This window comes from Mytilus trossulus, chromosome 6 (assembly GCF_036588685.1).
Source record: "Mytilus trossulus isolate FHL-02 chromosome 6, PNRI_Mtr1.1.1.hap1, whole genome shotgun sequence".
NCBI classification, from domain to species: domain Eukaryota; kingdom Metazoa; phylum Mollusca; class Bivalvia; order Mytilida; family Mytilidae; genus Mytilus; species Mytilus trossulus.
The window spans coordinates 10438171-10463257 of record NC_086378.1 but is presented as its reverse complement, the minus strand read 5'-3'; the positions used below and the strand labels follow the sequence as shown (position 1 = coordinate 10463257).

Here is a 25087-nt window from a genome sequence, read left to right as displayed (position 1 = left end):
AATTCCTTCATCAGATAGATGTAAATTATCTATATTGCATTGCATTACCAGTAAAAAATATTTCTTATCAAGGAATGATAGAATATGATCAAAATCTCCAATAGTTTGGTTATATCCAGATATTTCAGTTTCTTTTTTGGGAATTTCATATATATGTAGTGTTAAGGCGTGGATGAAATTTTTGTCATCTTGGTTTTCTTTTTCTGTAGTAGTGTGTCTACATTTTTTGTACATGTAGGACATATGATATTTGAATCCAATGTAATCATACCAAATTCATTTTGTAAATGTATAATTCATCTCTGATATAACAACGTTTCTTTAATTAATCTCTTTGCTCATATGTTGGATTCCCTTCCACCATGTCCTCTTTTATAGCTAGCATTAAAAAATTTCTGTACATGAAACCTAAAGTTTTCAGTCTTTTTTTTAGTTTATATTTATCTTCATATTCATAATTCTAATAATGTTAATAAAGCTTTACCAGTTTTCCAACATTTATTAAAACTTCAGATTCATACATTTAATAATTTACATTACAAAATAACAACTATATGGAAATGAGGTACATAGAGACCTTTCTGTTCAATACCATTTATCAATACCCTCATTCATACCACTATCACATTTTCACATTTCTCCAAGCGAAAGAAAAAAAGTACTAGATTATCAGTAGATTCAGTAATCCATAATGTTAACTGAGCCCTATAATAGAAACCACACAAAATAATATTCTGTTCATGTATGTCAACTTCATAGTGTGATAAATGTATGCCTTGTAAACATTTTTAACTGCACTATAATATGAACAATATCAATTCATTCTTGTATGGAAATGTAATTTATGGTGTTATACTTGTACATGTACAGAAAAAAAAAAGTAATTTCTTTTCCAGGTCAACTTATTTTCTTTCCATAGGGGCAAATAGTATGCATTTAAATGTTTTATGTTCCTTAAAATTTCTCCTTCTGGGACTTTCACATGACTGACAGTCAGATCTAAAGAAAATCGATTACTAATGATCTGAAACATCACTTTTCCTTAGTGATAAGAAAATCTTTTGACTTCCTAGTATGGAAAATTAAAAAATTTCTTTTTATAAATACATGTACATGTATAATCAGTTTCCCTCCCTAATGAAAAACTTGACCCAGATAAATAAAAAGGAGACAATTCAACTGTTGGAATAAAAAAATAAGGAATATAACAGAACATACATGTGTATTATAACATGAACATGTACAGTACAATTGTGTTAGCAAATGTACAAGCATTATTGTCAAAGTAAATACATTGTAGATGCATTAAAATTAAAATGTATACCAAAATTCTTTTAAAAAAAAAAACACTACAAAGAAAAAATAACAATTGTCTCCCATGATGTTTTCTGATCCAGTCTGCAAAAAATACTTAATGCTGATTGTGTACAAGGCAACTGTACAAAAAAAACCAATGCAGATGTACATTATATTTATGTACATACATGTAGACCATTGTTTAAATGTTTAAAAAATTATGCATTTTCTGAACGTACTTGCACACGAAGTTAGTACATACAAAAACAACTGTTAAAAAGAGGCATAATTTTATGTATTTAGGCCAATTAAAAGAAGAATGGTAACTTACCATTGGTAAGTTTTAAATGTATGTTTATATAATAACTGCGAAGAATTTCACTTTACACACACATTCATCTGAGCCAAAATAATATACATGAATATGTACACTAAATGTTGTTAAATGTATTTAGGATACTACAAAAAAAATATATTCCGATATGAAGTACAATATACACTTGTTATTATATTTATATTGTAAAATTTTATAACTATGATTTCTGGTTTAAAAGAGTACATGTACATGTACATGTATTAAACTGAGACATAAAAAATTTGCATGTACATTGATTATTGTACTTCCTTATTTCAAAATAATTTTAACAGAAAATGTCAACAATTACACACCTTACACATATATTTGAGGTGAACACGTAATAGATATAATTAAGAACCTCCTAATAAAAAATAAATGTACATGTTCATAGTACATGATGTTTGTATCAGATTTATATATATCTTTCTTAAAGACTTATTTAAATATTGAAAAGAAGTGAAAACACATGTTGAGTTTTGACAGAAATTTGTAACAAAATGTAGCACTACAGTATTTTAAAATCATTAATATTTAGACTCATTATTAAAAGCACATTTTGTTTCTTGAATATTTAGAACTGTTATTTGACCTACATTTACATGAACAAATATATGTTAAAATTTCACACATATCTATAAGTTTAGTCCTAACATTTTGTAAATTTTTAACATACATACATGTCATGCATGTATCTTCATACAATCAATGTTGAAAAAAATCCCACATGTAACTATCAAAGGAAAATATGGAACTACAACTGTATGTTACAATAATGCATACCATAAAGTAACATTGTAATGGGTATTGCAGTATGATGTAAATAAACAAAACTTTTAAAATGGAAACATTATTACATGTAATCTCAAGTTTTAAACATCCACCCTCAGAAATTGAAAGAATTAAAAAAAAAAAGGTATTTCATAAATAAAAACACAAGTAAAATTGTTTTGAGAGATTTTCTAATTAACCACCAAAAATATTTTAACAAAATAAATTCATTACATCATAAAATTATTTCCTCCACACTTTCATAACAAATATGTAAACATTATTAGATAGGATACTATTATTAACACTACACATACATTTGTTGTAAATACATCTTTCATCAAAATATTAAAAAATAATTAGGATACACACATGTAATGAAAAGATTTTATTCATCCCTACACTGATACATTTTACAGTGTAATAAAGGAAATTTTTACTGCTTATTAGCACTAACTGCTGAAACGTACCATTCCATAAAACCTTCATCTTTCCTTCAAAATTTTATGACAGTAAAATTGACAGTTTGACTTTGAGCCATATCTTGCAACAACTCAAGATGGAACAGAATTTTGCAGTATTATAGATTTAATAACAAATTCAATACATATAATTCTCAAATTCCTACACAAGTCAAATAAACGGATCTAACACTTTCAAACACTTCCTTCAAATTTAAATTCATATACATTTTTATTTTCTGACAATAATGCAACATTAGACTTTGGCAAATTTAGCGACCAGCGGTAGCAGCAGCTGTAGCTGTGGACTGAGCTACTTGTGCTGCTTTTTGTTTCAACATTGTCCAGTCAAAAGTGTAATCGTACTGATAGTTCAGGGTACGGAATAGAATGCGGAAAAGTTGTCGTAAGTACATATAATCTGGAGCCTCTTCAAATCTCAATCCTCTACAGTAGTTCAGGTACATAGCAAATTCTGCTGGGAAACCTTTGCAAAGAACTTCTACTGGGGTTGACATCTTTTTCTCGCTAATTTTCTCATATTTTTGCTTTTTGGTATTAGCTTTCAAACCTTGCCACGGTAGACTTCCTCTGTTGAAATACATCAATACATAGCCAAGTGACTCCATGTCGTCACGACGGCTCTGCTCTATGCCAAGATGTGCATTGATGCTGGCGTATCTGGCGGTTCCAGTTAGATTCTTATCTTCCCTATATGCAATGTGGGTTCTTGTGCGACTATCTCTGTACTTTTTGGCTAGCCCAAAGTCGATCAAGAAAACTTTGTTGCAGTGACGACCTATTCCCATCAAGAAGTTATCAGGTTTAATGTCTCTGTGAATGAAATTTTTATTGTGGACATACTCGATACGTCCTATCATTTGATCTGCAAGCATTAAAACGGTTTTCATAGTGAATCTGCGTGAACAGAAGTTGAACAGATCTTCTAAACTTGGCCCTAACAAGTCCATAACAAGGATATTGTATTCTTTTTCTTGACCATACCAGCGTATATGAGGAATACCCACTCCACCTTGAAGAATTTTATAAAGTTTACTTTCATAAAGCAGTTGTGGGTGTCTAGCTTTAACAGATTCCAATTTAACTGCAACTTCTTCTCCATTTGTTATGTTGATTCCGAGATAAATATCACCAAACGACCCACTGCCTATTTTTCTCACAAGACGGTATTTAGACCCCACAAGGAACTCACTTTTTTGGGTTGAGCGATCACCGGCACTCTCCATTGTCAATATATCTTAGTGAGAGCGACTTATATAGGTGAAAATGTTTATATTTTTTTGTTTCTTTGTCAGGTTTACTTTTAGATTTTGGTTGCCATCTTGGGTGGTTGCATCGCAATGAGGATTACCCAGGGATCCATTTTATTGAAAGTGCGCATGTTTAACAGGAAACAGTTGTAAATTTAACAGTAAAGTTGCTATTCTTGACGTTTTAAGATAACCTCTAAATTTATTTTTTCCTTTTTGTATAAGATTTGTATAACAGGAACACCACTATGATACAAGGGTATTGGGGAAATTTTGAAGGAAAACAAAATATTTGATTATTTTTTGGTTGATTTTTTTTCTCTCTAAATCACAGGCACTTGCTTCTGTCAATATAGGGTTTACTATCCATACCAGTAAAAAAAAACATGTAGAATTAAAGAATTGTCTTCAGAAAAAGGTACAAGTACATCAGTTTTATTATGAAAACTATCCATTTAGTTATTAAAAACATTATGCATAATTTTTTTAGGTTTCATATGACTTTAAATGGTTGTTTCGTTACTTTAGGAGTTATATCTTTAATATATATAGTTATATTATAGTCTAGTTAGTACAGACTATGTCTGTTTAAAGCTACCATTTGATTTTTAGGGGGGGGGGGGGGGGCTAGGATGATATTTGAAAAAAATAAGCAGGACAGGAGTTTTGAGTAAAAAAAAAAAGGCAGGATGAGACACTTGTAAACAACAAGTTAGGATGACAATTTCTGTAAAAATAGTCAGGATAAACTTTAAAAAAAAAAAAAAGGACCGGATACAGTGAAAAATAAAAAGGCAGGACAGAGATTACAACTAAAAAAAATGTAGGACAACATTTTTCATCCTAGCGGGGCTAAGCCCCCACATAAAATCAAATGGTAGCTCGCTTATAACACAAATCATTGTATGAAATTTAAAACCCGCAAGGATTCATAATTGGATTAATTAAGTATTCTTATTCTTATAGTGAACTCAGCTTAAAAAGTTATCTGATATAGATTAGCTCATATGTTGTGAGATAACATATCTTTCATTTTAAACTTGATTAGGCATCTCATTAGTTGATATCCTTGATAAGACATCTTATTTATTTGATAAGACATCTTATTTAGTTTGTTGAAAAAAAGAACACATCTTAAAACGACTTGCCATATATAATGTTCTTTAATACGTGTGCTACTCAAACCGGTTTGATGTTGTCGTGGAAATATTAAAGTCACACTTTACTATTCAGAACCCAAACAATGGCCACAAGCTGAACATTTTCAAATAAAAAATCCCGATCAAGTGGTTAGAATAGACATTCGGAAAAGACAACAAAATGAAACGACAGATAGCCATTCCGCGTCAAATGTCCCTTATCACACCAGAGATTGTAAACCCGTTTGTGCATAAAATTCATCTTAGTTTTATGCAAAAAATACAGGTAGGTAGACCAAACTTGTACATGTTGTATTTATATAACATAATGTACACTGTTTGTCACCGTTAACTAGCTTAATACTAATAGATGTATACAATTTAAAGCTGTACATCATTGGATAATATGGTAGGATGGCATGCCTTTTTGAGGACTGGTACCAGTGATATTGTTTGCCTTAAGGTTCATGTGGACCCTATGGCTAAAATGGCCGTATTATCACCTCAAAATTTACTCTGAGTACAGACAAATCAGCGCATCTGTAAAAAAAAATCAGGCATAACATGCCCTAGATAAATGAATTTTAAGTATGTTTTGTTTTAGAAAAATAAAAACTTACCAGGATTTTGCCGTGCACTTTTTTTCATTCCTACAGAAGGTGCCAAAATAAACTAAGTTGGGAAACTGGTTTGAGAACTTCCCCACAGGTAAAAATTAAAGTGAGCATTTTTAATTGACATGTTTGCACTGCATTTAAAGCAAATTATGGCAGAATGGCATTTTCTAATTATATTGGCTATAATCTCTAGCAGTAGGTGCATCAACATATGGGTAACAAGACAAATCGGCACCCAGACAAATCGGCACCCAAGTCCGAAGACATTTCGGCATCCATTTTGGACATTTCGGTATCCGCACGAATTGGCACCAAGACAATCCGGCACCTCGTTTTTAAAAATAAATTTATTATCAAAAATTAAAGAATTGTTGCATAGACATTATAATTTGTATATAAAATATGCATTACAAAAAGAATAATCATCATTTAATTAAGCTTTTAAAGATTATGTACGAATAAACATAATTTAATTAAATCATAATTGATTGTTAGATATGTTGTTGATAGTTGTTGTTTGAATAAACATTATTTAATTGAATCATAATTAAATCATAATTAATTGTAGTTATGCATCAATCAGTATGTTTTGTTTAAATCTAACAATTCCTCAATAGAGATCAAAAGTGTATAGCTTGTGTTTGCAGCTTGTGTTCTCGTTTGATCCTTACATCTGTTAAGACAACACAATACTTGAAAACAATATTTTATTGTTTTAATATAAAAAGCCTTAAACATAACAGCGATACAGTCTTCACGACAAACTTTTAAATTTACAGGCCCGGAGCTCAATTTTTGAAATTTTTTAGTAAGATTCTGTTGGCCTGTAGATATGATTTTTACAGGCCCGAGAGCAATTTTACTAGCCTGGGCTGCCAGGGCTGCCACTCAGCGTGAAGACTGGCGATACAGAATACAGGATACAATGGTAACAGAATTATGGATTACATTAAAACTAGTACATGCACATTCCAAGTACATGTGTGGTGAAATCTATAAAGTCAGAAAAAAGAATTCACACAAATAATACACCTATCAAAATGACTAAGCTGCAGTACAGTCCTGTGCACAAACAAATAACTAAAAGGAATATACCACTAAATAAGATACATATTCAAAGATTTGTCTGGGTGCCGAACAAATAACTAAAAGGAATAAACAAGGATTTGTATAGTTAGACCACTTAATAAGATACATATTCAAAGAAACAATGTACAATATTGACAATAATGTTATAAATAGTGCAGGAGACAAATAAATAACACTCAAACATAATTTTTGGTTCACTATATATAGATCAAAGATAAATAATTTATAAGGTGCCGATTTGTCTATGTGAGGTGCCGATTTGTCTAAGTGCCGATTTGTCTGGGTGCCGATTTGTCTTTCACTGGTGCCGATTTGTCTTTGGTAGGTGCCGATTTGTCCGGGTACCGATTTGTCTGGGTGCCGAATTGTCTAGAATTCCAACATATGCACTTTACTAAAAATTGGGATAACCCGTTTTCTGCTAAAGTGACAAAACTTGAAATCTATTGTATACCTATATGAACACCTGATCAACATCAAAAGGAATAGTTGACCTTTAAATTTCATGTTAAATCTAACAATAGAAATTCTGTTCAGTGAGGCATAAGTGAGTAGAATTAATTTACCTGATCATCACAGCTTTTAATCATGGTGAACAATATATTTTATATTTAGTCAGATAAGCAGCAAACTTGGCATTTGCATATTAAACTAAGTACATCAATTGGTGCATCAACTGTTGCAGGTTACTGCCATAATAAGTAGAGAATGCCATTCTGCCCTGTTTTGATTGAAATCCAGTCTAAACAAAAATACCCCTCTATAGAGGGATAATTTTATCCATCTATAGAAGGTTTATCCCTCTATACAGGTATAATCACCATAGAGAGGGTTTGTTCCCAACCTGTTAAAAATGACTGCTCAGTCTAACAGTCTTTAGTACTATAAACTTTAGTGGCTGTACAAATCACACATGTTCTCCTTACCCCATTTTTTAATAAATCGGTGCAGACAAGAGGAAGAAGTGTGAAATGTGCATTTCTTAGAAGTACTGCCAGAAATAAGAAGGATTATCAATACATATGTATTTGCACTTGACTTGTACATGTTGTAATTTCTGTATGCAAATTTACAATTGTCTGCTATAACGTAAAATCCCACAGGTTCCCTAAACTTTGAAATCACAAATGACCAGGAAATTGTATGATTTTTGTCACAGAAAATAATTTAATATTTTTTTGTTTATATATATATAATACTAAAAATTTGTAACAAGGCTCTGAGACTACTATCATGACTATATTTATACATTTTGTAAGAAGTCTCAGCAAGACTATATTGTATACAAAAAAAAATTACATGTAGTCTATGGTAGTGGTACTAAATCAAGAAAAAAATGAAAACCTTCGATAAAAAAACAAATAATCAACTTTTTTGATTTATTGACTTTTTCTTCAATTTTTTGTTTTTAATTATAAATAGTATACTCTTGTTGCTAAATTTGTCTTTTTGTCAATTCTTGATGCTTCTTTTCGCTAATTAGTGAGACCTCCTCAGTCTTCACGACAAACTTTTAAATTTACAGGCCCGGAGCTCAATTTTTGAATTTTTTTAGTAAGATTCTGTTGGCCTGTAGATATGATTTTTACAATAAATACAATAAATGTGTAAATCCTTTAGTTTCATGATATTTGACAAATTGAAACCACCAAATCATTTAGGGAAGTTGCTAAAGTACAGATTCTTTATTTACAGACTTCACCTCTTAGGTCCGAGAACACAATTAATTCGTAGTGCATTTCTTTTAGAACATAAATGAAAATTAAAAAAATCCCACCTGCGCTTTCTCAATGAAATTTTCTCAGTGTGTTGTACTACTTTTGGGACAAATTATATCAAAATTATAGAAAACTTCATCGTCTCTAACTCAAAATATGGACAATTTTATCTTTAGGGCGACTTGAAATCTTTTGACAGCTTCCGAAGTGCTATTTTTCAACCTTTTTCACCTGGACCAAATCACTACTTTCCTTTAAAATTCTGGACCCAAATTTTTTTTAGAGTGTAAATTAACCCCCCTTCTTACAATTTGAGGCATTAAACATGGAGAAATAAATTTGGAAGGGGTATAAAAATTAATGGCAAGTAACCCACTGTTAACACTAGGGACTATATTCGTGAACAACGAAAATCAAGGGACGACAATTGTGGTCTCGGACCTAATAGGATAGAAAGAGTTGACAAATCTTAAAAAAACTTGGTATGACCAAAGCTTAATAAATTATAACACTATTTGAAAAGTTTCATAACAATAGGATATATATTATAGACAATATGTTAAATTCTATACTCATCTTTGCGTGTTAAATTTTGACGTTAAAATTGAAAATTTTCAACTATTAACATGTTGGGCTTTAAAAATTAAAATATTGCAAATAACTTCTTTTTAAATGCCTTAATATATCATTTATTATGTACTAAAAGCAATAGAGTACTCATTTGATTGATCAGACTTAGCATAATTATTCAAAAGTCAAATTTATATCAGCCTAGGCCTAAAAACTGAGGTTTTTCAATGAAAGGGTGCCTTACATGAAGATGTAATATTTTCCAGCAATTTTAAATTTGTGAAGATATTTGGTTATAAATAATCCTTACATATGTATTGAATGTACTTTAAATGGAAAGAAAAGTTACAAATAACACATCATATTAGTTTAAAAGGGTCTTAAGCCAAGTAAGACTGGAAAAAAATAAGGGTCAATTTAGGCCGTGCCACATATTTACATTAAAAAATGCATATTGATGCTATAAGAAATAAAAAATTGTGTCTTTTTTATCATTTCTATACTCATGTGACATGATACAACAAATCTGAGCACAAAAAGGCTCTTGCAATTAACTCTTCTTGCAGACAGTATGGTCTGATACAAAGATTTCTGACTTTTTAGTGAAAAACTTGAATGCAATTTTAGTCTCAACAGGCTTATATTTAAACCACTTGCTATCCTACAGAAGAAAAGAAAGATATTATGTGAAATGGAACAGGTACAATAGACATTGTAAAGTGCTTTTGGTACAAATTTAGTGAGGTTTTTATTGTGGACTTCAAATTTTATGTACCATGAACACCACTTTTGACTTCATCCAAACAGGGCGTTAGACAAGGGTCATTTATACAACACATTTTGCACATATTGTCTGAGATAACCTTCTTTTCTGAAGATTCTGAGTTCATAAACAAGTAAAAGAACTAGATAAAGGCATAGAAACACAAGCATTGACACATGAAAACCTGTCAGATAGAAAGTAAGGATGCCCTGTATGCATCAATATTGAAAAAGCCTAAAAATGCCTATTTTGACCATAAAATGACAAAATTGGTCAATTTTGAAGAAATTCTATACAATAAATGTGTAAATCCTTTAGTTTCATGATATTTGACAAATTGAAACCACCAAATCATTTAGGGAAGTTGCTAAAGTACAGATTCTTTATTTACAGACTTCACCTCTTAGGTCCGAGAACACAATTAATTCGTAGTGCATTTCTTTTAGAACATAAATGAAAATTAAAAAAATCCCACCTGCGCTTTCTCAATGAAATTTTCTCAGTGTGTTGTACTACTTTTGGGACAAATTATATCAAAATTATAGAAAACTTCATCGTCTCTAACTCAAAATATGGACAATTTTATCTTTAGGGCGACTTGAAATCTTTTGACAGCTTCCGAAGTGCTATTTTTCAACCTTTTTCACCTGGACCAAATCACTACTTTCCTTTAAAATTCTGGACCCAAATTTTTTTTAGAGTGTAAATTAACCCCCCTTCTTACAATTTGAGGCATTAAACATGGAGAAATAAATTTGGAAGGGGTATAAAAATTAATGGCAAGTAACCCACTGTTAACACTAGGGACTATATTCGTGAACAACGAAAATCAAGGGACGACAATTGTGGTCTCGGACCTAATATGTCCATTGACCCAGCCGACCAACCAAGATGGCTGCCATGGCCAAAAATAAAACATAGGGGTAAATTGCAGTTTTTGGCAAGTTTTATCAATTTTCATAAAATTTGTAAACTTTTACTAACTTTTTCCACTGTAACTACTTGGCCAAGTTTATTATAGATAGAAATAATTGTAAGCAGCAAGAATGTTCAGTAAAGCAGAGATGGGTCTGATTACTTTCAATGTAATTGATTAAATTACAATTACTTTGTCAATTGTACGATTAAATTAAATTTACGATTACATCATTTCTGAAAGTATCTGATTAAATTAATGATTACATTGGCAAAGTAATCATAATTACATCTGATTACAATGAATAAGAAAATAACATTTTTGATGTCAATGATTAAATGTTTAAAAATATAGCTAGTATATAGATATAGGAAGATGTGGTGTAAGCGCCAATGAGACAACTCTTCATTCGAATTGCAATTTATAAAAGTATAGCATTTTTGAAAAAGGATTTTTTTAATTATTATAAAATGGTTACTTCAATTTTCATCAGTTTAATTAACCACAAAAGTTCAATGTATATAAAATAATATAATTTAGGGTTTATAATGAAAAGTATTACTTGAATGTAACAGTTATTATCAAATGTATATATGCATGTGGAAATTGTGAATATATTTACAATATCTTTATTCAAAGGCTAGAGACATACAATTGTGTTATCTTCTTCTTCTTTTTTAGGTTTCTAGCGATCCTTCAATTATTGAAGATTATTCGCCAGGCGTCGACTATAAAATTTATAATTTACATTTTAGCAGGAAAAAAACCAAAAATAACAAAATCTAGAAAAAACAAAATAACGTATGTACATTCAAAAAAATAAATTTTGATAAAACTATATACATTTGATAACAGAATAGTTAGGGATAGAATATGGGGATGAGAGCAGATTCTGTGATCATACTCTTAAATCCCTCTACTGTACTGCATGATACTATTTGTTGTGACAGATAGTTCCAATTTATAATTGTTCGTGGATAAAAAGAATATTTCTAACTATCTTTAGATGTTTGTATTTGCCTAAATGAGTGCGGAATGCTATGTCTGGTTCTATTGTCTAGTGGGATCAAAAAGTTATGTGTAGGGACTGCAACAATTTCATGAATAATTTTGTAGAAGAAAACAAGTCTGTAACGTAAGCGCCTAATTTCGAGTGGGTACCAATTTAGGTCTGTCATCATTTCAGTAACTGAGCTGGTGTTATGGAAGCGATTGCATGAGAATATGTCTCTGCTTTGGTTAATGATGAATTTTCAATACTGTAACATTTTATTTTTTTGCTGAAGTATGCAAATCAGTTAGCATGCTTAAAGTAAACAAAAATAATTTAACATGTAAAATATTTATTAAATATGAATAATAAAAAGTTCATTTATTGACATAAACACAGTTTTAGATTTTTTCATTGTATCAGAATGTAATCAAAATGTAATCAGGATTACAGGCTATTTTGAAAAGTAATTGATTAAATTAAATTACATGTAATCAGATTTGAGGCGGATTAATGATTACACTGATTACTTGACAAATTAAAATCAATTACAGCTGATTAACGATTACAATTACAATTACCCCAACTCTGCAGTAAAGTAAGATTTACAAACACATCACCATCACCAAAACACAATTTTGTCATGAATCCATCTGTGTCCTTTGTTTAATATTCACATAGACCAAGGTGAGCGACACAGGCTCTTTTGAGCCTCTAGTTTACATTTACTTTTGACATGAATGATGTTAAGCAGTTTATAAGACATTGTTGTAAGATTGAAATATTTATTTTGCAGGTTGTCTTCATGTCTGTGTTTGTTGTACCAATAAGACTTTTAATGATCTTCACTTGTCTCATACTTGCATGGATGTTAGCCAAAGCATCATTAGCATTCAGATCTAAGGAGGATCAGGATAAACCAATCAAAGGATGGCGAAAGTATGTAAAAATAGTATTTCATTAATGAATACATCATTGTATTTGTCATTAGCTTTTTATGATCAAATACCTTTCTTTTTTGAAATTCAGTCTTCTGCTATAAAACATGATATATTATCCCCGGCTTAGTATATATCTAGGATTTTGATTGGTTAACGCACGTCGTTACAAAACCCATAGCCCCTGGTTGTTGCTAACCCATATCCCCGGACGTTGCTAACCATTATCCCCGGGGAATTTCACGCAAGTTTTCCCTAGTTCCATGATTACTCCTTGTGAAATATTGAATTCTGTAGATTATCCATGATGTTTGTAATTAAATATTTAATTCATTAACGATTTTATCCTATTATACCGATCATTTACACTTATTTCATTAAATGCATCACTTAGCTGTATTTTCAAGTCTGACCTAGCTATGCAAATGACCCACGTTGACGTCACACCATCTATGACGTAACTCTCACAACATTGAGCGCCAAATTTGACTCAATCCAGTTTCTCTGTCTCCGTATTAAAAACGTCTTTTATTTGACTAACTGTAGTGTTCTACCAAAGGTAGTACCCTAAACCCCGTAAAAAATATGTAAAATTTCCAAATTTCAATAAAACTTTTTATGATAATGAAAAAAACGTTGTTTTCACGTTAACCTTTGTACCCGAATTTCCCTAAAATTTGCCCCAATTCGGACTAAGACCGGGGATAAATGCGTTATCTACGTTTATATCTGTAGATATGGATATTTTAACACCCTTCAGTACCCTGTACACCCTTCGGCTACGCCTCATGGTGTACTGCGGTACTTCAGGGTGTTAAAATATCCATATCTACCGATATGAACGTAGATAACTTATATTATGACGTACATTGGCAAACACTTTTTCAATAAATGTTATGAAAGGGCAATGCATTGTTTTATATTCTTAATAAAAAATATGTGGTTATTGAAGTCCTGCACCTTATTCTCAAATGATTTCTATAAACATAATGTCAGTTTCACATGTAGAGTATTGACTAACATGATATGTCAGGAGCACATTTATGGGCAATTTAACATTTGTGTAATTATTAGTACTGGCAGTAACATTAATGCATCAAAATCAGTAATTTCAAAGTTTTGTCATGTAAAAGGTTGATTTGATTATTATTAAAAATTTTGCAAAACTGGAAAGATATACAAATAGGTAATTGATTTTAGTATCAGCATGTACACGAATGAATACAATTTCAACATTTGTTATCAGTAAGTCATTTTGTTCTTCACACACTTTTTACAACAATGGTTGAAAAATGAGTTTGTTATAAACTTTTTTTCCTGTAATAACCTGTACAGCTTGTTAATTATATCACAGAATATTGGAAATTTTTCGCATGTATCTAATTTTCAAGGATTACATTTTTTCAGTAAATTTTCCAAACAAGAACCTTTCACTGTTCACTTGTACAAAACCATGAAACTCAAATAATGCCAGAACACAAAATTTAAATGTCCATTATAAGGCCCAAACTTAAAAAAAACCACCTGATATTATATACAGTAGTTGGGAAATAGTATAAACGAAAAAACTGAGAAACTGACTTCTATATAAGTTGTGTAATTGAATGTTTTATGAGTAATTCATCTGGATTTTTTTGCACATGTATAATAATTTGATGGAATGTTAATTTTAAGTGGTGTATACCAATTGTATTTTGGCATGATGTTCTGAACTTGTTTGCAGTACTATTTCTGATTTGCTGTAATTTACTTTATAAGAAAGAAAACAAGCACTCTTGTAAATGTTTAAGATTCTTTTCCTTGATAGTTTTCTTTACCCACCTATATGTAGAAATAGATACAAGAAAAAATAATTATTTGCCAAATGACAAGGGACACTATATTGATTTGAGATAGAGCAAGTCAATTAATTGTGGAAAGTAAATGTTCCTCAATGACGAAAAAAAAATTACAAGATGAAGAAAAAGGATGGATATTGCTAGTGAAATATACATCAACTATACATGATACATCCTAAGGCTTTTCATAAATAAGACAAAAAATGCACACCCAAAAAGTCATTGCTTCTGCTCCACTGAGCACATGGTATTGAGATTTAAGAAGCAATAGCAAAAACTGGATGGCTCAAGTCAGAAAAAAGAAGGGTGAAATGTCTTCCAACAGATTGTTAAACTGTGGACTAGCACAACTAGTCTATCTAATAAGTTAATAACAGAGGCGGTTTCATATTCATTAACATGCTTGCGGCCTGATCATTGATTTGATTTGTTACTGGACTTAATCAGTGATCCAGCAATCAGCAGGAATAATGCTATACAACGATTTATAAAATACCAGGTGGACAGTTAATTTACCTTATTCAATACTGGAAATTCAGAAATTATTGCAATGAATTTATTATTGGGGAAAATGAAACTGGGTTATATCCGCAATAATTTAAACTAGCATTTTGACATTTAGGATAAGAATTGGACAGAATTTTTCTCAATATCGCAAAAATTAAAATCACATTTTAGTGTAAAATGACAAAATCGCAATAATAAATGCACCCAATAATTTCTGAATTTACAGTATTTAACATCATTACATGTTTTATCATTGTCATTATATATATATAACACATATTTAATGTCATCTAATTCTAGCATGCTACGACCAGTAATTGTCTTGTTTTGCCAAGGCGTGTTTTTGATGGGAGGATTTTGGATGACAGTGAAAGGAAAGCTAGCCAGCTGCAAGGAGGGACCAATAATTGCTTTAGCACCTCATTCATCGTATTTCGATAGTCTTGTCATCGTATATCTTAACCTGTCAACCATTGTTGTTAAATCATCCACTGAAATCATTCCTTTATTCGGAAGTAAGATAATCGTTTAGAAACCTTTTCCATAGGAAAATTAAAAGACTTTATGTCTCATCCTGGTGAACTTGAAATTGACCTGGCATGTATGGTGCTCTTATTGTAGTAAAATTTTCAAGATTATTCAAAAATCAAAATAAATACCCTATTATATTTAATGTTGTGTAAAAAATATATATTTATTAACAAATTCTTAAATCAGTATTTTTTTCTGGTTTGCTTTATTACATGGCTTTATTTCATTGAAACCTTGTTTCTGTTATGCTAGAAATAGGACATGCTGCTGTTCAGCTTTGCCTCAGTCTGTTGCTTTTACTAAATATGACCAATATTTGGAATTAAATAATCAGTATTCATATGCTATTAACAATCCAAATTTATTCAAAGCCATGGTTTACTAATGTAACATTTTGGAATATAAACTAGAATTGATGTGATACTCTGTAGTTAACAATCCTGTATAGATACCTGCATGTAATGATCTTATATAGCTTTTATGTATGTCTCTCCTTGCAGAATGCTGATTGGATAACTTTAAATGTTGTCATAGTAACAGGGTATGGTCGTTCATGCTTTCATCATTTATCATTTATCACCATATGTTTATCATGCATGTTTCATTTTCAATATGCTTGCAAAACAGCAGTTTTATTCACAAATGACTAGAATTAGATTGAGTGATATCACCATTTATAGTATTTATCATCACATGAATCACGATTGAGATTTGAATCGTACTTTTTATAATGCATGTTTATTGTTATTTAAGGACGTTATTCCACAAAACTATCATGAACCTAGGAAGGGCCATATGCTTTTTCTATGGATTCCAAAATGTAAAAGTTAAAGGGGAACCAGTAGGATCTGATGTAGCACCGATGCTGGTCTGTGCGCCACATTCCACGTTTATGGATGCTTTTGTTATATTTTACTGCTCCACACTTCCTAGCAGTCTCTCTAGGAAAGAAAATTCAGCTCTACCAATTTTGGGATGTAGGTATATCGTGCATCACATCATATATGTTGGAATTCCCTTTTGTTAAAAATATTAACAGTGTTATGTCTGATTTTAACATATTCAGATAGTTCATACCAATTTTCATATCTAATATCTAAAATGTTTGTATTAATGAACATGTTTGTTGGTACCAGTTTTTAAGTCAATTTTAGGCATACAGTATCTTGTGTTTATCTATTAAACCACACCAGAGTTTGTTTTATGTCTTGTCTTGTTTGACTGGTTTATTTGGAGTTTGTTTCTTCAGTGGTTTACCTTACAAATTTTGATCTCATAAACTTGTTGACTAAGCAACCACAGGCCCTGTAAAAAAAGTTAATTGTATGATTAGATGATGATAATAAGATCCACACTAAAAGTACTTTTCTCAAATCTCCCTAATCAAAGTCTGTTTTATTACCTCCTGACCAGCCAGAATTACCACGAATGACTTAGACTGAAAATAATAATAGCCTTAAATCAAACAAAATTATTGTTAGGACAACAATATTTATTTTCATCAATTTTAGACTGGACTATTTTTGAAAGTGTATGATTATCTTTAAGGTGAGGATTTCAGGCCCCTCTCTGTTTAGATACAATTCCTTGGTACCTATGATTATCTTTAAGGTGAGGATTTCAGGCCCCTCTCTGTTTAGATACAATTCCTTAGTACCTATGATTATCTTTAAAGCAAGGATTTCAGGCCCCTCTCTGTTTAGATACAATTCCTTGGTACCTATGATTGTCTTTAAGGTGAGGATTTCAGGCCCTTCTCTGTTAAGATACAATTCCTTGGTACCTATGATTATCTTTAAAGCAAGGATTTCAGGCCCCTCTCTGTTTAGATACAATTCCTTGGTACCTATGATTGTCTTTAAGGTGAGGATTTCAGGCCCCTCTCTGTTTAGATACAATTCCTTGGTACCTATGATTATCTTTAAGGCGAGGATTTTAGGCCCCTCTCTGTTTAGATACAATTCCTTGGTACCTATGATTGTCTTTAAGGTGAGGATTTCAGGCCCCTCTCTGTTTAGATACAATTCCTTAGTACCTATGATTATCTTTAAAGCAAGGATTTCAGGCCCTTCTCTGTTAAGATACAATTCCTTGGTACCTATGATTATCTTTAAGGCGAGGATTTCAGGCCCCTCTCTGTTTAGATACAATTCCTTAGTACCTATGATTATCTTTAAGGCGAGGATTTCAGGCCCCTCTCTGTTTAGATACAATTCCTTGGTACCTATGATTATCTTTAAGGTGAGGATTTCAGGCCCTTCTCTGTTAAGATACAATTCCTTGGTACCTATGATTATCTTTAAGGCGAGGATTTCAGGCCCCTCTCTGTTTAGATACAATTCCTTGGTACCTATGATTATCTTTAAGGTGAGGATTTCAGGCCCTTCTCTGTTAAGATACAATTCCTTGGTACCTATGATTATCTTTAAGGCGAGGATTTCAGGCCCCTTTCTGTTTAGATACAATTCCTTAGTACCTATGATTATCTTTAAGGTGAGGATTTCAGGCCCCTCTCTGTTTAGATACAATTCCTTAGTACCTATGATTATCTTTAAAGCAAGGATTTCAGGCCCTTCTCTGTTAAGATACAATTCCTTGGTACCTATGATTATCTTTAAGGCGAGGATTTCAGGCCCCTCTCTGTTTAGAAACAATTCCTTGGTACCTATGATTGTCTTTAAGGTGAGGATTTCAGGCCCCTCTCTGTTTAGATACAATTCCTTGGTACCTATGATTGTCTTTAAGGTGAGGATTTCAGGCCCCTCTCTGTTTAGATACAATTCCTTAGTACCTATGATTATCTTTAAAGCAAGGATTTCAGGCCCCTCTCTGTTTAGATACAATTCCTTGGTACCTATGATTATCTTTAAAGCAAGGATTTCAGGCCCCTTTCTGTTTAGATACAATTCCTTGGTACCTATGATTATCTTTAAGGCGAGGATTTCAGGCCCTTCTCTGTTAAGATACAATTCCTTAGTACCTATGATTATCTTTAAAGCAAGGATTTCAGGCCCCTTTCTGTTTAGATACAATTCCTTAGTACCTATGATTATCTTTAAAGCAAGGATTTCAGGCCCCTTTCTGTTTAGATACAATTCCTTAGTACCTATGATTATCTTTAAAGCAAGGATTTCAGGCCCCTCTCTGTTTAGATACCATTCCTTGGTACCTATGATTGTCTTTAAGGTGAGGATTTCAGGCCCTTCTCTGTTAAGATACAATTCCTTGGTACCTATGATTATCTTTAAGGTGAGGATTTCAGGCCCCTCTCTGTTTAGATACAATTCCTTGGTACCTATGATTGTCTTTAAGGTGAGGATTTCAGGCCCCTCTCTGTTTAGATACAATTCCTTAGTACCTATGATTATCTTTAAAGCAAGGATTTCAGGCCCCTTTCTGTTTAGATACAATTCCTTAGTACCTATGATTATCTTTAAAGCAAGGATTTCAGGCCCCTCTCTGTTTAGATACAATTCCTTAGTACCTATGATTATCTTTAAAGCAAGGATTTCAGGCCCCTCTCTGTTTAGATACAATTCCTTGGTACCTATGATTGTCTTTAAGGTGAGGATTTCAGGCCCTTCTCTGTTAAGATACAATTCCTTGGTACCTATGATTATCTTTAAGGTGAGGATTTCAGGCCCCTCTCTGTTTAGATACAATTCCTTGGTACCTATGATTATCTTTAAGGCGAGGATTTCAGGCCCCTCTCTGTTTAGATACAATTCCTTGGTACCTATGATTATCTTTAAGGTGAGGATTTCAGGCCCTTCTCTGTTAAGATACAATTCCTTGGTACCTATATATGATTATCTTTAAGGTGAGGATTTCAGGCCCCTCTCTGTTTAGATACAATTCCTTAGTACCTATGATTATCTTTAAAGCAAGGATTTCAGGCCCCTCTCTGTTTAGATACAATTCCTTGGTACCTATGATTATCTTTAAGGTGAGGATTTCAGGCCCTTCTCTGTTAAGATACAATTCCTTGGTACCTATGATTATCTTTAAGGTGAGGATTTCAGGCCCTTCTCTGTTAAGATACAATTCCTTGGTACCTATATATGATTATCTTTAAGGTGAGGATTTCAGGCCCCTCTCTGTTTAGATACAATTCCTTAGTACCTATGATTATCTTTAAAGCAAGGATTTCAGGCCCCTCTCTGTTTAGATACAATTCCTTGGTACCTATGATTATCTTTAAGGTGAGGATTTCAGGCCCTTCTCTGTTAAGATACAATTCCTTGGTACCTATGATTATCTTTAAGGTGAGGATTTCAGGCCCTTCTCTGTTTAGATACAATTCCTTAGTACAGTATTGCAAAAAAATCTTTGTTTGGTATACCCTTATATAACAGTATGACATACATGATATAGGGAGATGGTTTGACATTCTCAATTTTAAGTACCATTATTCACCTTATTAACTCTTATCAGAGGATGCATGTTTTAACCAGACCTGTAGCACAGTTGACTGATTTCAGTTCCAATGACCTATTTGTTTTTTTATGCATGACTGATGATTGAATGGATAAGTTTGTGTTCAGTTGCAAATCTGTAAACATACATATCATTGCACATGTGCAAATAGAAGACACCCAGAAGCAATATTAGAATATTGGTTATGTTTGTTCTTATCAAAACCCTATTCTTTTTCTTATTTTCTATTTGAAAAAATGAGTTGAACTTTTTAAATGGTGTGTTTAGACATCTCAGACTTCCCTTCCAATCAAAACTAATATGATAAAGGAAGTTATGTACAGTCATAGTTTAAATGATAGAAAGTTTATCATAATACATGTATATATTTTTATATAAATGGTCATTTGTTGGTCCTAAATTCATATTTAAACATTTATGTAATGTCTATGAGTCAGTCACAAATTCAGATTTCCACATGAGTCAGTCATAAATTCAGATTTCCACATGAGTCAGTCACAAATTCAGATTTCCACACCAATGAAATAGTAATGTCTCAGTCACAAATTCAGATTTCCATTAATGAAATATTCATGTGTTAGTCACAAATTCAGATTTCCGCACTCATGAAATAGTCATGTGTCAGTCACAAATTCAGATTTCCATACCCATGTAATAGCCTTGTGTCAGTCACAATTTCAGATTTCCACACCCATGAAAAAGTCATGTGTCAGTCACATTTTCACATTTCCACACCCATGAAAAAGTCGTGTCAGTCTCAAATTCAGATTTCCACACCCATGAAATAGTCATGTCTCAGTCACAATTTAAGACTTCCACACCAATAGAATAGTCATGTGTAATACATGTAGTCACAATTTCAGATTTCCACACCCATGAAATAGTCATGTCTCAGTCACAATTTCTGATTTCCACACCGATGACATAGTTATGTGTCAGTCACAAATTCAGATTCCCACAGCCAGGAAATTTCCAAGTGTTAGTCACAAATTCAGGCTTCCACACCCATGAAATTGCCATGTGTTAGTAACAATTTTAGATTTCCACACCAATGAAATAGTCATGTGTCAGTCACAAATTCCGATTTCCACAGCCAGGAAATAACCATGTGTCAGTCACAATTTCAGATTTCCAAACTCATGAAATAGCCATGTGTCAGTCACAAATTCAGATTTCCACACCCATGAAATTGCCAAATTGCAAAGTGTTAGTCACGAATTCAGGTTTCCACACCCATGAAATAGCCATGTGTTAGTCACAATTTAAGATTTCCATACCAATGAAATAGTCATGTGTCAGTCACAAATTCCGATTTCCACACCCATGAAATAGCCATGTGTCAGTCACAATTTTAGATTTCCTCACCAATGAAATAGTCAAGTGTCAGTCATAAATTCAGATTTCCACACCAATGACTTAGTCATGCGTTAGTCACAAATTCAGATTTCCACACCCATGAAATAGCCTTTTGTCAGTCACAATTTCAGATGTCCATACCGATGAAATAGCCATGTGTCAGTAACAATTTCAGATTTCCACACCCATGAAATTGCCAAGTGTCAGTCCCAGATTCAGGTTTCCACACCCATGAAATAGCCATGTGTTAGTCACGAATTCAGGTTTCCATACCCATGAAATAGTCATGTGTAAGTCACAAATTCAGATTTCCACAGCCAGGAAATTACCATGTGTTAGTCACAATTTCAGATTTCCAAACCCATGAAATGGCCAAGTGTCAGTCACAAATTCAGATTTCCATACCCATGAAATAGTCATGTGTTAGTCATAAATTCAGATTTCCACACCCATGAAATAGTCATGTGTCAGTCACAAATTCAGATTTCCATACCAATTTTATAGCCTTGTGTCAGTCACAATTTCAGATTTTCACACCAATGAAATAGTCATGTGTCAGTCACAAATTCAGATTTCAACACCAATGAAATAGCCTTGTGTGAGTCACAATTTCAGATGTCCATAACAATGAAATAGCCATGTGTCAGTCACAATTTCAGATTTCCACACCCATGAAATTGCCAAGTGTCAGTCACAAATTCAGGTTTCCACACCCATGAAATAGCCATGTGTCAGTCACAATTTTAGATTTCCACACCAATGAAATAGTCATGTGTCAGTCACAAATTCAGATTTCCACAGCCAGGAAATAGCCATGTGTCTGTCACAAATTCAGATTTCAACATCCATAAAATAGCCATGTGTCAGTCACAAATTCATTTTTCCACATCCATGAAATGGCTATGTGTCAGTCACAAATTCATATTTTGACATCCAACTCAAAAGCCATCTGTTAGTCACAAATCATAATTACACATTCATGTAGAAAGCCCATTCACAAATTTTAGTTTCCATGCCATTATGCATTTGTTGTCATGTATCCATTTTTTCTTTTCTACATTGTGTTACAGTTATTAGATGAAAGTCTTTGGAAAACTCCAAGGTGATCAATTAAAAAGAGCTTTTATTAAGTGCTAGTTTTATTTTGAGTTTGAGCTTCTATGTGCTGTGGGTATTTTGTTGGTTTTAACACTGCATGTTTACGTTTAGTTTGATTTACCTGTATGTGTAGTAACCCATTAAGTTTGATAAATTGGATGAAGTGATGCCTGTTTCATATTTTCAGCATTTCTGACATACACATAACTGCATTGATTTACTTGATTATCATGATCACAAATTAAACAACAATAGCATTTGTTAATGTAAGACTAATTATGCTAGATAATTTCAATTTGTCTCTAGACAACTCTGTATCAATTGATCAATCAATTAAATTTCAATATTTAATGTTTTAAAAAATTTCACACAACACTAAATAAATATATATATGATTGTTAGCCACAAATGTTGTAAATGTTTAATGACAATAAATAAAATTGAAATTGAATCATTATTTTATTTTTAACAGATCAATTTAAATAGCAAGTGCTCTGTGGATTCATTTCTGTATTGTTGGTATCAATTTTTGTGGACGGAAGAAATATCATATTTTTGTGGAATCTTGTTTTCATTCATTCTTTTTTTTTAATCTATCCGGGTTCTATGAAAAATTATATCTTAAAAATAATAATGACTCCACAGTAACTTGATCCATGAAAAATTATATCTTAAAAATAATAATGACTCCACAGTAACTTGATCCATGAAAAATTATATCTTAAAAATAATGACTTCATAGTAATTATTCTCAGGGTTCTGTATTTAGAATGTTTTGCTTTTCAGCTCTTATAGAATATACTCAGCCATTATATGTGCAACGAGAAGATCCTAATTCTAGAAAAAATATCATGAAAGAAATGACTAGAAGAGCCAAGACTATGGGAGAATGGCCTCAAATCATTATTTTTCCTGAGGGAACATGTACTAATAGGTCATGTTTAATAGGATTCAAACAAGGTAATCTCTTGCAGATGGTAAACTGCTGTAAAAAATATTTGCTTCATTATAAAAAAAAATATGGTTTGTACTCAGTTCACCATCGTAAGTTCTGGTGTAAGATGTCTGTTAGCATTGAAGGATAGAAATCTAATTCCGTAAATGATAAATTAAACAAATATTTAGGCTTAACCTTCTGACAAGAAAAAAATCAGAATTTACAAGGGCCAAAGAAGATAAAATTTAATGATGATACTTTAAGTGTCAGTTTCAGTATTACAAGAATGTTCTTCATTCTGATAACAGTAACAATAACATTCTTCATTCTGATAACAGTAACAATAACATTCTTCATTCAGAAAATAATGCAGTTTCTAGGTAATTGTACAATAAATATTACTTAATGCATCTCATAATACTATTTCCTAATTCCAGTGCTTTATAAACATGATAAAGTTTTTGAATATTTTAATAGCAACACATAAATACTATCCAATATTATTTCTAAAAGTTCTATTATACTTTGAACAGGTATCAATTGTATGTATTTTAAATGCTAATGAAATCTATTTCTTCATTCTAAAACAATAATTGTGATATTCTCTATACAGTCCCACATATACATGTAACATAATCTACACATATCTGTTAATATTAAAATAACTTTTGGTTTTAATGTTCAAATTATGCATGTAAATGATATTGCTATCCACAAATTATATATTTCAGTCAATAATGTCATTTTAAAAGAGAATTTAAATCAGAGTTAATATTTCATGAGGGCTTGAATGTATCATGATTTTACCAAGGGTTGGCCCTTTATAACAAATAATTTACCCTGAGCGATAGCGAGGGGTAAAATATTGGCATAAAGAGCTCGCTCAGGGTAAAATATTTGTCATAAAGGGCCAACCTGTGATAAAATCATGATATATTCAAGCCCCCATGAATTATTTTGATTCTAATAGGACAAATAAGGCAATTGTTTTGGATCAAAGCACACTAGGTGAAGGCATTACTTGCCATTCCAATAAATAAACACACTATTAAAATGACGTAAAAGAACGAAGCATGTTGAATAAGTGACATACTTAAACTATTTACAATAACATATTTAAATAGGTTTGGATGAATCTAAATTATAATTGTACTTAAATATCTTTTATGTATACAAAACATGGCTATAAAAACATTTTAGCATCGTTTGCTAACCGTACGCTCCCTTGTTGTGTTGATTTTCGGTTCACAAGCATGTATTTTCCCGTAAAATGCCTATATTCTGATGTCAATGCTTTATGACATCGCGTAGCTCAATCATAAATAAGCATATGACATGGGAGTATGTTTGTAACAGCCCAAACAATTTATTCATATTTTACTTTGGGTGTGTACTCAAAGCGTTAGAAGGACGTCATGTTAGAATTGGATGTAATTAATTTTAAGAGCAGAATATTCCAGGATGGCTTAAAATACAAAAGTAAATACA

The 25087-nt window shown here is 31.9% G+C and overlaps 2 protein-coding genes across 5 annotated transcripts in view; one reads left to right on the top strand and one right to left on the bottom strand.

Annotated features, from left to right (window-relative positions):
- Positions 1-479: 479 nt before the first annotated feature.
- LOC134720765 (casein kinase I-like) lies at positions 480-4289 on the bottom strand. Its single transcript, XM_063583250.1, has one exon. The coding sequence runs from the start codon at positions 4128-4130 to the stop codon at positions 3156-3158; it is 975 nt and encodes a 324-aa protein (XP_063439320.1). The 5' UTR covers positions 4131-4289; the 3' UTR covers positions 480-3155.
- Positions 4290-5363: 1074 nt separating this feature from the next.
- The window catches only part of LOC134720764 (lysophosphatidylcholine acyltransferase 2-like), a 37211-nt gene continuing 17487 nt past the window's right edge, over positions 5364-25087 (top strand). For 2 of the 4 annotated variants that reach the window (XM_063583246.1, XM_063583245.1), the window contains exons 1-4: positions 5364-5579; positions 12754-12896; positions 16525-16748; positions 23449-23622. In XM_063583246.1, coding sequence (XP_063439316.1) covers positions 5475-5579; positions 12754-12896; positions 16525-16748; positions 23449-23622 — 646 coding nt within the window. In that variant the 5' untranslated portion in view covers positions 5364-5474. Of the gene's footprint in view, positions 5580-12753; positions 12897-15540; positions 15756-16524; positions 16749-23448; positions 23623-25087 lie in introns of those variants that run through there. The other 2 variants (XM_063583247.1, XM_063583249.1) reach the window with 2 other exon arrangements.

Excerpts from the sequence above, each read along its gene's own strand:
- LOC134720765 (XM_063583250.1), bottom strand. The coding sequence starts at position 4,130 with ATGGAGAGTGCCGGTGATCGCTCAACCCAAAAAAGTGAGTTCCTTGTG.